This window comes from Carlito syrichta, unplaced genomic scaffold (genome assembly GCF_000164805.1).
Source record: "Carlito syrichta isolate Samal-C Ts95f unplaced genomic scaffold, Tarsius_syrichta-2.0.1 Scaffold288381, whole genome shotgun sequence".
Taxonomy (NCBI): domain Eukaryota; kingdom Metazoa; phylum Chordata; class Mammalia; order Primates; family Tarsiidae; genus Carlito; species Carlito syrichta.
In genome coordinates, this window is record NW_007232477.1 from 128,738 (window position 1) to 142,434 (window position 13,697).

At 43.8% G+C, this 13,697-nt stretch overlaps 1 protein-coding gene across 1 annotated transcript in view; it reads left to right on the forward strand.

Moving 5' to 3' along the window:
• Positions 1–13,697, forward strand: part of SWAP70 (SWAP switching B-cell complex subunit 70) — a gene marked incomplete at its 5' end in the record, with an annotated part of 102,406 nt that continues 88,709 nt past the window's right edge. The window contains one exon of the mRNA XM_008053708.1: positions 1–48. Within this exon, the coding sequence (XP_008051899.1) occupies positions 1–48 (48 nt within the window). The remainder of the gene's footprint in view (positions 49–13,697) is intronic.

A 13,697-nucleotide genomic window follows, 5' to 3' on the forward strand; every position in this document is an offset into this window, starting at 1 on the left:
GCGCTGGACCTGGACCACAGCGGCAAGGTCTCCAAGTCCCAGCTCAAGGTGGGCGCCCCCCGTCCCGGCCGTCCCCGGCGCGCTCCGCGCTCCCCCCGGGTGGCCGCGGGACCCGGCGCGCGGGGACCGCGGGGAGGGGCGGGCCGGCGTGCGGCCGGGAGGCCTGCTTGGGCGGAGCGGGCGGAGGCCGGGATTTGGAGTTTCCTGCGGCCCCCTCGCCTCCGGGCTGTGCCCTCGGGTGGGTGTGTTGGACCCCGCGGGGGTCCCAGGGAGGGGCGGGGCGCGGCTGCGGTGGGGTCTGGAAGGGGCGAGTGTGTTTCCCTGTTGGTACGGGGGGAGGGGCCCCGAAAGTTTTGGGCTCTGGGAGGGCGTGGGGAAAGCCCTTGGGCAACCTTCCCAGAGTTTCCCTCTTACTCCAGGAGGGGAGGGGGGCTTGCACTAGGTAACCGGGCTGGGCCCCCTGCAGCCCACGGCCCCCTAAAGCGCCCTTCCTCGCCCCGAGGCGCCAGGCCGCTCCGCTCAGAGAACGGAGAACTGCCCGGCAGCGCGGCCTCCAGCGCCCTCCTCTTTTGAAAAACTTGGGCGGTGAGGGACACTTGCTGATTTGTGAGGACCTCCCCGCCCAGAGCCTTCGGGTCTGGAACTAGTCTAGAGGGTGTGTGCTTTGTCCCTCCAGGGACCTTAGTTCCGGGTGAGGAGCAGTGATCTTTCTGGCCCCCTGCAGAAGCAGCTGCTTTTGCAGAACCCTTAGAGTGACGGCAAGAGACCCCATCACTGAGAGTATAAGGTAGAAATAAAGGGATGCTTGTAAATGGAGTAACCCCAAGCAGAAAAAGTGGCACTCAGCCAGGAGAAATTGGCAGCTTCTTGAAAGTATGAAATATAGAAACAGACAAGAAGAACCATTCAGGGGCGTTTTTAAATATACACATTTTGGAGCTGAATGTTTGGTTTTTCTTGGCCCCTTCTGGGAAGGAATTTCTAAAGATTGGCTTTGCTTTGTGTATTTTGTGCAGTAATCAGAAGGTTCTTGTGAGTAGTGGCTTTTATGTCAGTAGGACTTAGCACTACCCTCTTGTCTTTGCCCTTCTCTCTTTTTCTCATTCATAGAATCATAGTCTGGAAGGGTGGAGAGGGAAACTGTCCGCTTAATTTTTGCTTTTTAATTAACATACAATAAAATGTACTTTTTTTGGTGTACAGTTCTGTGAGTTTTGACACACGTATTGATTCGTGTAACTACTACCACAACCAGGGCCTCCTTAGTTTCATCCCAAAAAGCTCCCTCATGCTGCTCCACCCCCAAATGCTGACAACCACTGATCTATTCTAATTGCTGTGGTTTTGCCAGTTCCTAATTGCCATATGATGGGTCATAGAGTATGTAACTGTTTGAAACTGACTTCAGCATAATACCTTAGAGATTCATCCATCTTGTTGTGTATACCAATAATTTTTTAAAATTCCATTGTATGGATGTACCATAATGTATCCATTCACCTTGAAGATTTGTACAATTTCCAGTTGTGGGAATTATGAATAGAGCTGTATTTTACTTTTAAACTACCTATACCATTTTATTTAGAGTGGGTTTCTTATAAATGTTAATAGCATATTGCTGGGTCTTGGGTTTTTTAATTTTATTTTTTATCCATTCTGGCAAACTCTGACTTTTAATTGGTGTGTTTAGGCCATTTACATTTAATGTAATTCCTGGTGTGTTTAGATTTAGAGCTAGCATTTTATTATTTACTTTCTGTTTGTTTTCTGTTTTTCTCTTTTCCTTCTTTTGGATTATTTGAATATATTTTAGTATTCCATTTTTTTTTTTTTTTTGAGTTGGAGTCTCACTCTGTCACCCAGGCTGGAGTGCAGTGGCCGCTCCCGGCCACTGCAGCCTCAACCTGCTGGGCTCCGGCGATCCTTCTGCCTCAGCCTTCCAAGTAGCCGGGAATTACAGGCATGCGCTACCACGCCCGGCTAATTTTTTTGATTTATTGTAGAGATGAGGTCTCACTGCCCAGGCGGGTCTCGAACCCGTGGGCTCAGGTAGTCTACTCACCTCAGCCTCCCAAAGGCGCGGGATTACAGGCTGAGCCACCGAGCCTGGCTAGTATTCCATTTTAATATTGATTTTTTACTATATTTCTTTATGTAGGTTGTTTTTTTTTTTTTTTGAAGTCAGAATCTCACTCTGTCACCCAGGCTGGAATGTAGTGGCACACTCATGACCACTTCAGCCTTGACCTGCTGGGCTCCGGCGATCCTTCCACCTCAGCCTTCCAAGTAGCCGGGAATTACAGGCATGCGCTACCACGCCCGGCTAATTTTTTTGATTTATTGTAGAGATGAGGTCTCACTGCCCAGGCGGGTCTCGAACCCGTGGGCTCAGGTAGTCTACTCACCTCAGCCTCCCAAAGGCGCGGGATTACAGGCTGAGCCACCGAGCCTGGCTAGTATTCCATTTTAATATTGATTTTTTACTATATTTCTTTATGTAGGTTGTTTTTTTTTTTTTTTGAAGTCAGAATCTCACTCTGTCACCCAGGCTGGAATGTAGTGGCACACTCATGACCACTTCAGCCTTGACCTGCTGGGCTCCGGCGATCCTTCCACCTCAGCCTTCCAAGTAGCCGGGAATTACAGGCATGCGCTACCACGCCCGGCTAATTTTTTTGATTTATTGTAGAGATGAGGTCTCACTGCCCAGGCGGGTCTCGAACCCGTGGGCTCAGGTAGTCTACTCACCTCAGCCTCCCAAAGGCGCGGGATTACAGGCTGAGCCACCGAGCCTGGCTAGTATTCCATTTTAATATTGATTTTTTACTATATTTCTTTATGTAGGTTGTTTTTTTTTTTTTTTGAAGTCAGAATCTCACTCTGTCACCCAGGCTGGAATGTAGTGGCACACTCATGACCACTTCAGCCTTGACCTGCTGGGCTCCGGCGATCCTTCCACCTCAGCCTTCCAAGTAGCCGGGAATTACAGGCATGCGCTACCACGCCCGGCTAATTTTTTTGATTTATTGTAGAGATGAGGTCTCACTGCCCAGGCGGGTCTCGAACCCGTGGGCTCAGGTAGTCTACTCACCTCAGCCTCCCAAAGGCGCGGGATTACAGGCTGAGCCACCGAGCCTGGCTAGTATTCCATTTTAATATTGATTTTTTACTATATTTCTTTATGTAGGTTGTTTTTTTTTTTTTTTGAAGTCAGAATCTCACTCTGTCACCCAGGCTGGAATGTAGTGGCACACTCATGACCACTTCAGCCTTGACCTGCTGGGCTCCGGCGATCCTTCCACCTCAGCCTTCCAAGTAGCTGGAACTACAGGCATGCACCACCAGACCCAGCTAATTTTTTGATTTGTTGTAGAGACAAGGTCTCGCCAAGTTGCCCAGTCCTGGTCTCAAACCCCTGGGCCCAGGCAGTCCTCTCACTTCCGTCTCCCAAAGTACTGGGATTATAGGCATGAGCCACCATCCCTGGCTTATGTAGGTTTTTTAGTGGTTACTCTAGAAGTTACAATTTTCATAGCTGACTTTTCATAATCTACTAGAGTAAATACTTTACCACTTTAAGAGAAGTGGTCACCATATAGGTCCCTTTATATTCCCTACTTTATGTTCTAATTGTCTTATTTAGTTATTCATTCATTTATTTATTTTTTGAGTTGGAGTCTCACTCTGACTCCCAGGCTGGAGTGCAGTGGCATGTTCATGGCCATGCCCAGGTAATTTTTATTTATTTATTGTGGAGATGAGGTCTTGCCATGTTGCCCAGGCTGGTCTCAAACCTGTGGGTTCAAGCAATCCTCTCACATCCTAAAGTGCTGGGATTATAGGCGTGAGCCACCATGCCCAGTGTAATTGTAATTTGTCTCTCCCTTGTCTATGTAAGAGACTTTGGGATTGATTCAGTCTGTTCATCTTGCCAGTATTTGAGGCATTGAAAATATTTAAAAATTTTTCTTTAGGTCTCTCCTTTTTAGTGTTTCTGAAGTTCTATGTTCCATTGAATAGGAGTTGAATTTTTGACTTAATTGTCTTAATTTGTTGATTGATTCATTCCCTTACATATTATCTTTTTGTATGTCTGCTGTGTAAGATACCATGCTAATTTAATAAAAAGGTTAGTATTTTTAGGCTTTTATTTTTATTTATTTATTTATTTTTTGAGTTGTAGTCTCACTCTGTTGCCCAGACTGGAGTTCAGACCGCTTCCAGCCACTGCAACCTCGACCTGCTGGGCTCTGGCGATCCTTCCGCCTCAGTCTTCCAAGTAGTTGGAACTACAGGCACGCGCTACCACGCCTGGCTAATTTTTTTTAATTTTTATTGTAGAGATGAGGTCTCACCAGGTTGCCCAGGCAGGTCTCGAACCTGCGGGCTTAGGCAATCCACTCACCTCCGCCTCCCAAAGTGCGGGATTACAGGCTGAGCCACTGAGCCTGGCTTATTTTTAGGCTTTTAAAAGTTAATATCTCCTTGTAGGAAATATCATATAATTGATTTGTTGAACAGCAGACTAAAAGTTATATATCGAAAATGATGGTTAAAATGTATCACTTTGGAAAGCTATGTGGGTATTCTAAAATATTTTTGTTACTTGTGTTTTTGAATTATCTTCATAGTTTTTGACTTAGAGAATGGATATGTTCACTAAATATGTAATGGATATGGTAGTGAAAGATGGGGGAAAGATAAACAAATGTGAATCTTTGCCTTCAGTGAATTTAAATTTTGGTAGACAAGTTAAGAGACTAAGTGACAAGTAGACAAGGTGCTTGCACTCACGCACACTGTCTCTCTCTCTCTCTCTTTCTCTCTCTCTATCTCTATCTCTCTATCTCTAGATTACATCACTTAGACAATTACTCTGTCCTTAAAAAACGTAAAGTCTGATGATAGAGATAAGAAAATCCCTGGATAGAAGATGCTGAGTGTGACACGATATGGGGCCATGAGATTTTTAAAGGAAGAAGCGATTACTTCTTACTGGTGGGATTGTGTCATGAAAAAAACCTTCTTTAAAATGAACTCAGGGCCGGGCTCGGTGGCTCAGCCTGTAATCCCAGCACTTTGGGAAGCCAGTGTGAGTGGATTGCCTAGCCCATGGGTTCGAAACCAGCCTGGGCAACTTGGTGAGACCTCATCTCTACAGTAAATAAAAAATTAGCCGGGCGTAGTAGCACGCGTCTGTAGTTCTGGCTGTTTAGAAGGCTGAGGAGGAAGGATCACTGGAGCCCAGCAGGTCATCGCTGGGGTGACTGTGAGTTGTGCCACTGAACTCCAGCCTTGGTGACAGAGTGAGACGCCAACTAAAAAAATAAAATAGAATAAAATGAACTCAGAAGGAAACTAGGATGTAACTATGTAAGACTGGGGGAGGGACTAAGCCTATTCTATTAATTCATTTGTTTAATGGATATTTATGGACTGCTGTTAGCTCTAGGAAACACTGTGAACTGCTGAAAGAGGCAGGAATTAATCGGACATTTATGGTCCCTTCTCTGTAACTTATTTTGATTGGAGTGTGGACTATGCATGTGTATGTTCCTGTGTGTGCATGAGAGAGAGTTATTGCTGGTGATAAAGCTGTAGAAATAGATTAGGGTTGATGCATGGAAGGCTTTGATTGCCTCCAAGTTTTTTATGGGGTGGTGAACCATGATCAGAATTGCACTTGGAAAAGTTACTTGGGAAATAGCAGGTGTACTGGGTGGAGTGAATTGGGCAGATAAGATATTGCAAACCATTGCAGTACCCCAGATGAAAGTTAATAGGGGCTAAAGACAGTGAAGAATAGAATGCTTAGTCAAATTATAGGCTTTGACATATGATTGGTTGTCAGGAGGATAGGAAAGGACAGAAATGTCTTCTTTTTTTTTTTTTTTTTTTTTTTTTTTTTAGTTAAAGTCTTACTCTTTTGCCCAGGCTCAAGTGCAGTGGTACTATCACGGCTACTGCGACTTCCATCTGCTGGGCTTAGGCGATCCATTCACCCCTTCCAAGTAGCTGGGACTATAGGCGTGTACCATCTCGCCTGGCTAATTTTTTGATTTCTTGTAGAGACAAGGTCTTGCCATGTTGCCTAGGCTGGTCTCAAACTCCTGAGTTCAAGTAAACTCAAGCCTCCCAAAGTGCTGGGATTACAGATGTGAGCCACTGCACCTGGCCATGGTTTTTAATAGAAGTGGAAAAGTTACGAGGAGCTGTTTAGAGAAGAAATGATACATTTAGTTTTGAACATGGATTTTTTTTTTCTTTAGGTTTTTTTTTTTTAGTTGGAGCCCTACTCTGTTGTACAGGCTGGAGTGCAGTAGCCCACTCACAGCCACCTCAGTCTTGACCTGCTGGGTTCAGGTGATTCTTCTACCTCAGCCTTCCAAATAGCTGGAACCGTAGGCATGCATGTCCACACCTGGCTAATTTGTGTGTGTGTATGATGTGTTGTAGATATGAGGTCTCGCCAAGTTGCCCAGGCTGGTCTCAAACCCCTGAGCTCAGGCAATCTTCCCACCTCTGCCTTCCAAAGTACTGGGATTGCAAGGCATGAGCCACCTCACTCGGCCCTTTAAGTTCTTAATGGCTGGATGTGTTCATCTGGAGATGATGTCCCTGGAAAGTATAGGGCTGTCGGCACAGAATCTGGTAATTGAAGCTTGAATAAAGGAGAGAAAAGAGCCATTGGCAGTCTTGGGGAATTGCTAGAGCAGGTTTTAGGAGGAAGAGCAACAGGGAACCAGAAATCAGAGATAAGAACCACTTTGGGGCAACACTGGGACTGACGGAGAAGAGAGTTTTAGGGAAAGCATGGTCTTCTATCTTTGAGAGTTAATTTATTATTATTGTTGTTTTGTATATATTTTTGGCAATTGTAGAATAATGGTGTTGATTCTTCCTTTCCATAACTCATAAACTACATCTTCCTTCCTTCCTTCCTTCCTTCCTTCCTTCCTTCCTTCCTTCCTTCCTTCCTTCCTTCCTTCAAGTCAGTCTCACTCTGTTGTCCCAGGCTAAGAGGTCTTTCCATGTTTCCCAGGCTAGTCTTGAACTCCTACATATTTGTTCTCTAAAGAGTAGTTGTGAAAGTTTGGGATATTGACATCTTCTTGGGAATAAATATATTTTTTGCTGTTTTTTTGTTTTGTTTTGTTTTTGAGTTGGAGTCTCACTCTGTCGCCCAGAGTAAGACAGAGGCAGTGGCATGCTTATGGCCACCACAGCCTCGACCTACTGGGCTCAGGCGATCCTTCCACCTCAACCTTCCAAGTAACTGGAACTACAGGCACACACCACCATGCCCGGCTATTTTTTTTTTTTAATTTATTGTAGAGATGAGGTCTCGCCAAGTTGCCCAGGCTGGTCTCAAACCTGTGGGCTCAGGCAATCCTCTTACCTCGGCCTCCCAAAGTGCTGGGATTATAGGCATGAGCCACCGTGGCCAGCCTATTTTTTACTTTTAAGATTACTTTTAAGTATAGTATTCATTTAGATAAATGTGTTAGAGTCATTGTTATAATTAGTACATATTGACCTTGAGGGCCCCCAATGTAGTGCAAACAAAAATTATTCTTATACCTAATTTTTATTATTAACTAATAGCATAGTTTTAAGTAAAAGAAAAGTTACTGTCTAAATAAATTCTGAAACATCCAAAGGAAAAAATTGGCAACATAATACATCTTTTTAATGTTGTGTGAGTGGAAAAAACACACTTACTGTTTTTCCTTTGCTCTCACACCACAACAATTAACACAGAAGACTTCTGTTACCAAATTTTTGGACAGTTCTCCCCATACATCAAGCAATCAATCAGTTCTGCAGCAGATACCAGATGGTGCCTTCCATTCAATTCCAACACAAACTACCTGGAGATAGCATCAGGTCCCACAGGTTGAGGGCCCTGTTTTGTAAGATTGTCTCCCAGCCAGGCTTGGTGGCTCAGCCTGTAATCCCGTGCTTTGGGAGGCTGAGGTGAGTGGATTTCCTGAGCCTGCGGGTTCGAGACCTGCCTGGGCAACTTGGCGAGACCTCATCTCTACAATAAATCAAAAAATCAGCCAGGCGTGGTAGCGCGTTCCTGTAATTCCAGCTACTCAGAAGGCTGAGGTGGAAGGATCGCTGGAGCCCAGCAGGTTGAGGCTGCGGTGGCTGGGAGCGGCCACTGCACTCCAGTCTGGGCGACAGAGTGAGACTCCAACTCAAAAAATAAATAAATAAATAAATAAATAAGTAAGATTGTCTCCCCTTCTTCCTACCAGTTACAAGTTTGGGCCTCTGGAACTTCTAATTGACTGGCTTCAAGTTGGGATTTCCATGACCCCATCTTTGTGTGCAAACATCATACTATACATTGCTACTGTAATTTGATTCAACTTAATTAAATTAATTCAAATTCAAATTCAACTTAATTCAAATTAATTAATTTGCTTGCAACTCAGGGAAACACATTTACTGGTTTCTTACAAAAGATATTTTAAAGGATACAAATAACAAGTTCTGGAAAGGTCTGGAACAAAGGAGCTTCTGCCCCTAGAGTTGGGGTGCACCACCCTCCTGGCACATGGATGAGTTCTTCACTTTCCTGTAAGCCTCTACATGTTCAGCTACCTGGAAGCTCTTGAAACCCCATCCTCTTGAGCCTTTTATGGAGACTTCATTGGATAGGCCTGATCAGAGTATGGGCAACCGTGCAGAAGTGTGATTAGACAAAAGGAGTTATGATCTAATACTAATATTCTGAGTGGGAAAAACCAGCAAGGCCTGTCTGTTGAGATTCTTCTTGGCTTTTTTGTGCTGCATTCCTTCCTCCAAGTAGGAAAGGGCAAGTCCCCTTCTGAAATGAGGGTCTGTGGTTCACAACCAAAGTTGGGTCAGAGAATTTCTTTAGGCTAGCTCCAAGACAGAAAGGTGGGAGAAGATCAGAGTATATTTTTAGTTTCTAAGGCCTGCCTTGGGGAGAAAAGGAGCTGGTAAAAGGAGGGCAGGAGAAGGTCAAAGAGAGAGAGTTTCTGTTTTTTGAGGCCTAAAGTGCCCCAGCATTTTAACAAGGGTTATGGGAGTTATAAACCAGGAACCTTGGACAAAAACCTGCATATGTATATGTATAGACACACACACACACACACACACACACACACACACACACACGAAAATGTATACACATTTTAAGTATGATGTTTGCTCAAAAGATAGCGTTAATTAAATGAATGGTAGCGTCACCATGTGACAGGCAGGACAGTCAAAGAAAATGGTGGAAGCACAGTTGGGCGAACATCATACTATACATTGCTACTGTAATTTAATTCAACTTTGAAAAGTAATACATAGATAACATCTCTTAAAATGTATATACATTTTTTGTCCCCCTTGATATATCACACATACACACACACACATGCTATATATATATATATGTATAATATATATTAATGTCACATATTGCAAACATAGACTTTTATCAAACTTATCAATAAAATAGAACTATTGGAACACAGCTTTTGAAGACTACTTGTGCTGGGTGCGGTAGCTCACACCTGTAATGCCAGCACTTTGGGAGGCCGAGGCAGGCAGTTTGCTTGAGCCCAGGAGTTTAAGACCAGCCTGGGCAGCATAGCAAAACCTCATATCTACCAAAAGTAAAAAAATTAGTCAGGCATGGTGGCGCAGCATGCCAAATAGTCCCAGCTGTTTGGCATGCTGAGGTGGAAGGATGGCCTGAACTCAGGAGGTCGAGGTTGTTGTGAGCTGTGATTGTCGTGATTATGCCAGGGCACTCCAGCCTAGGCGGCAGAGTGACCCAGACTGAAAAACAAAAACACCATTTGTGACTTACGAAGGCTGAAATGGAAACAGATGTTCAGTGGTTATCTAGTCATAGAGATGTTTCAACTACCCATGAGGTCATTGCAGGTCAGTAGTCTTGAATCTTCATTAAAGCCCCCATCCAAAAAAAGGAACCGCTTTTTTTTTTAGAGACAAGGTCTCGCTCTGTTGCCAAGACTGGAGTGCATTGGTGCCATGATAGCTCACTGCAGCTTGCACTCCTGGGCTCCAGAGGAACCACTTCTGCTGCCTCCCTTTTATTACTTTGATTTTTTTTCTCCCTCTTCCTCTCACCTTCCCTGTGATCTCCTTAGACTTTTTCCTGGCAATCTGCATACCCTCTGCGAGGGGCCTATGTCTCTTTGGCTCTAGTTGTGGTATTTGTGGCTCCCCACCTGAGTTGCAACTGCACAGGTAAACCCCTACACTTAGCCTGTGCACCTCCATGGAAGTCATCAGCTCTCCTAGCTTAATTTGCAATTGGATTGTTAGAAGACAACTCATTACTGTCATTGACTTGGTGTTATTTTTTTTTCAGGCTGCACTACAGAGGAACACTAAACTAAGTGATTCTTTAAGTTAAGCTTTTTCTTTTCTCTTTTATTTTTAGAGTCAAGCTCTTGCTCTGTTACCCAGACTGGAGTGCAGTGGTGTGATCTTGGCTCACTGCAACCTTCAACTCCTGGGCTCAAGTGATCCAAGTGTCAGTTTCCCAAGTTGTGAGGACAACAGTCACTGTGCCTGACTAATTTTTGGAATTTTTATTTTGTAGAGTTGGGGTCTTGCTATGTGGCCCAGGCTTGGATTCCTTGGCTTCAAGCAGTCTTTTCGCCTTGGCCCTCCAAAATGCTGGAAGTAAAGATGTGAGCTGTTCTGCCTGGCCTGTGTTTTCTTTTCTTTTCTTTTTTTGAGTTGGAGTCTCATTCTGTTGCCCAGGCTGGAGTGCAGTGGCACAATCGTGGCTATCACAGCCTTAACCTGCTGGGCTCAAGTGATTCTTTTGCCTCAACCTTCCAAGTAGCTGGGACTACAGATGCGTGCCACCATGCCTGGCTAATTTTTTTGTTTCTTGTAGAGATGAGGTCCCACTGTGTTATCCAGGTTGGTCCTGAACTCCTGGGCTTGGGCAGTCCTCTGGCCGCAGCCTCCCAAAGTGCTGGGATTACTGGTGTGAGCCACCACACCTGGCCCTGGCCTGTGTTTTCGAACTATGTAGAGATTTACTTACTTTTCAGCAGCTGAAGTAGATGGCAGTAAGCCACTAGTGAGGAAAAAAATCTCCAGAAACAAAGTCTCTACTTGTTTTTAAACTTGTATTCATAAATAGTCCTTTCTAAGAACAAGCAGTGTAGTTTAAGATTGTATTGTTCATTTTATTTATTTATTTATTTATATTTTTTTGTAGAGATGGGGTTCTCACATTGTTGTCCAGGCTGGTCTCAAGTGATACTCGTGCCTAGACCCTCCAAATTGTGGAGATTACAGATGTGACCCACTGTGCCTGGCCGGTATTATTCATTTTGAATGCGATTTTAGTATACTCTTTTGACAATTGATGGAAGACTAAGCACTCCTCAGAGAAACTGATTGAAACGTTTATTTATTTATTTACTTTTTTTTTTTTTGAGTTGGAGTCTCACTCTGTCGCCCAGACTAGAGTGCAGTGGCCACTCCAGGCCGCTGCGGCCTTGACCTGCTGGGCTCCGGCGATCCTTCCTCCTCAGCCTTCCAAGTAGCTGGAACTACAGGCGTGCACTACCACACCTGGCTAATTTTTGATTTATTGTGAGATGAGGTCTCGCTAAGTTGCCCAGGCGGGTCTCGAACCCGCGGGCTCAGGTAATCCACTCACCTCAGCCTCCCAAAGCGCGGGATTACAGGCTGAGCCACCAAGCCCAGCAAAACATTTATTTATTTATTATTTTGAGTTGGAGTCTCACTTTGTCGCCCAGGCTGGAATACAGTGGCACGCTGATGGCCACTGCAACCTTGACCTGCTGGATTCAGGCAGTCCTTCTGCCTCAGCCTTCCAAGTAGCTGGAACTACAGGCACACCACCACTCCTGGCTAATGTTTTGATTTATTGTAGAGGCAAGGTCTCGCCAAGTTGCCTGTGCTGGTCTGGAACTCATGGGCTCAGGCAGTCCTCTCACCTTGGCCTCCCAAAGTGCTGGCATTATAGGCATGAGCCACCGTGTCCAGCCCGAAACTTTTCTTTGTATCTATAAGAAGGTGCTAGGTAGATATAGGAAGCTGAGGAAATGTAGTTGTATTGATGTTAGAATTTTTTTCCACAATTTTTTTCCTTGGTTTGCTTTGGTGTTGTGCTCTACTTTTGTCTGTATGGTTGTCCCTCAGTGTCCCTGAGAAATTGGTTTCACAACTCCCTGCAAGTTCCAAAATCCTAGGATGCTCAAGACCCTGATATAAAATTGCATAGTATTTGCATATAGCCTATGCACATTCTCCTATATACTTTGAATTGTCTCTAGATTACTTATACTACCAAATGCAGTTTAATTGTGGTGTAAATAGTTGTTATATTGTGATGTTAAAGAAATTATGGCAAGAAAAAGTGTACATGTTAAGTACAGACACACTTTGTGGGGGAATATTTTTGATGTACAGTTGGTTGATTACACTGATATGGAACCCAGGAATATGGAGGACCAACTGTATTGTTATTATTATTTTTTATTTTTTTATTGTAGAGACGAGGTCCCACCAAGTTGCCCAGGCTGGTCTCGAACCTGCGGGCTCAGGCAATCCACTCACTTTGGCCTCCCAAAGTGCTGGAATAACAAGCTGAGCCACTGAACCCAGCCAATTATCATTATTTTTTAATGAGAGACATTTGTATTTGGATTCTGCACTGTAGGAAACCTTATGAATATGCTGCCTGAAACAGACATTATTACTTTTAGGTTATGGTATACATTTGCAGAAGTTATAATAGAAATAGGAAAAGGGCATATTATTTCAGCTGGAGTCAGTATTTATTTTCTCCTCTACTGATGCTTAAAATTATCTTTAAATTATGTATAACTTCAATGGTCTTGCCAAAAGATACTTAATCTCCAATGTTACTTAGAAATACAAGACATGGAATTTCAAGAAGGTAAAAAAAGAAAGTGAAGGTTATTATTTAGACAATTGTATATTAAAAATAAAATTTTTTATTTTTTATTTTTGTGAGTTGGAGTCTTACTCTGTTGCTCAGGCTGGAGTGCGGTGGCACACGGCCACCCCAGCGTCGACCTGCTGGGCTCTGACGATCCTTCTGTCTCAGCCTTCCAAGTAGCCGGCATTATAGGCATGCGCTACTACGACTGGCAATTTTTTGATTTATTGTAGAGACGAGGTCTCACCAAGTTGTCCAGCTGGTCTCGTACCCACAGGCTCAGGCAGTCCACTTGCCTCGGCCTCCCAAAGTGCTGGGATTACAGGCTAAGCCAGCCTATTTTTATTAAAAAAAATTTTTTAATAGTTCATATATACACATGGTGTACAATTTATAAAATTCAAAAGGGCATTTATAAAAGAGAAAAAAGTATGAGTCCCTCAATCCTTGGCCCACATTAGTTCCTTGCCCTGGGAGGTAACCATTGTTTCTGGCTTCTTATGTTCCTTCCAGAGATCAAAATGTACCTTAAAATTAGTACTCTTACTGTTATAGTGTTTTCCTCTTAAGCATAGCAAAATATAGTGATATTTTTGCCACCTCTGTTATAACTTTACTTTGCAATTATGGTTGCAGTGTGAATTACATGTCAGTGCTGGAAATGTCTTGAAATAAGCTTTTTGCCTGGTCATTTTTATCCTGTTGTTTTTAGAAACACAGCTTTTTTTTTTTTTTTTTTTTTTTTTTG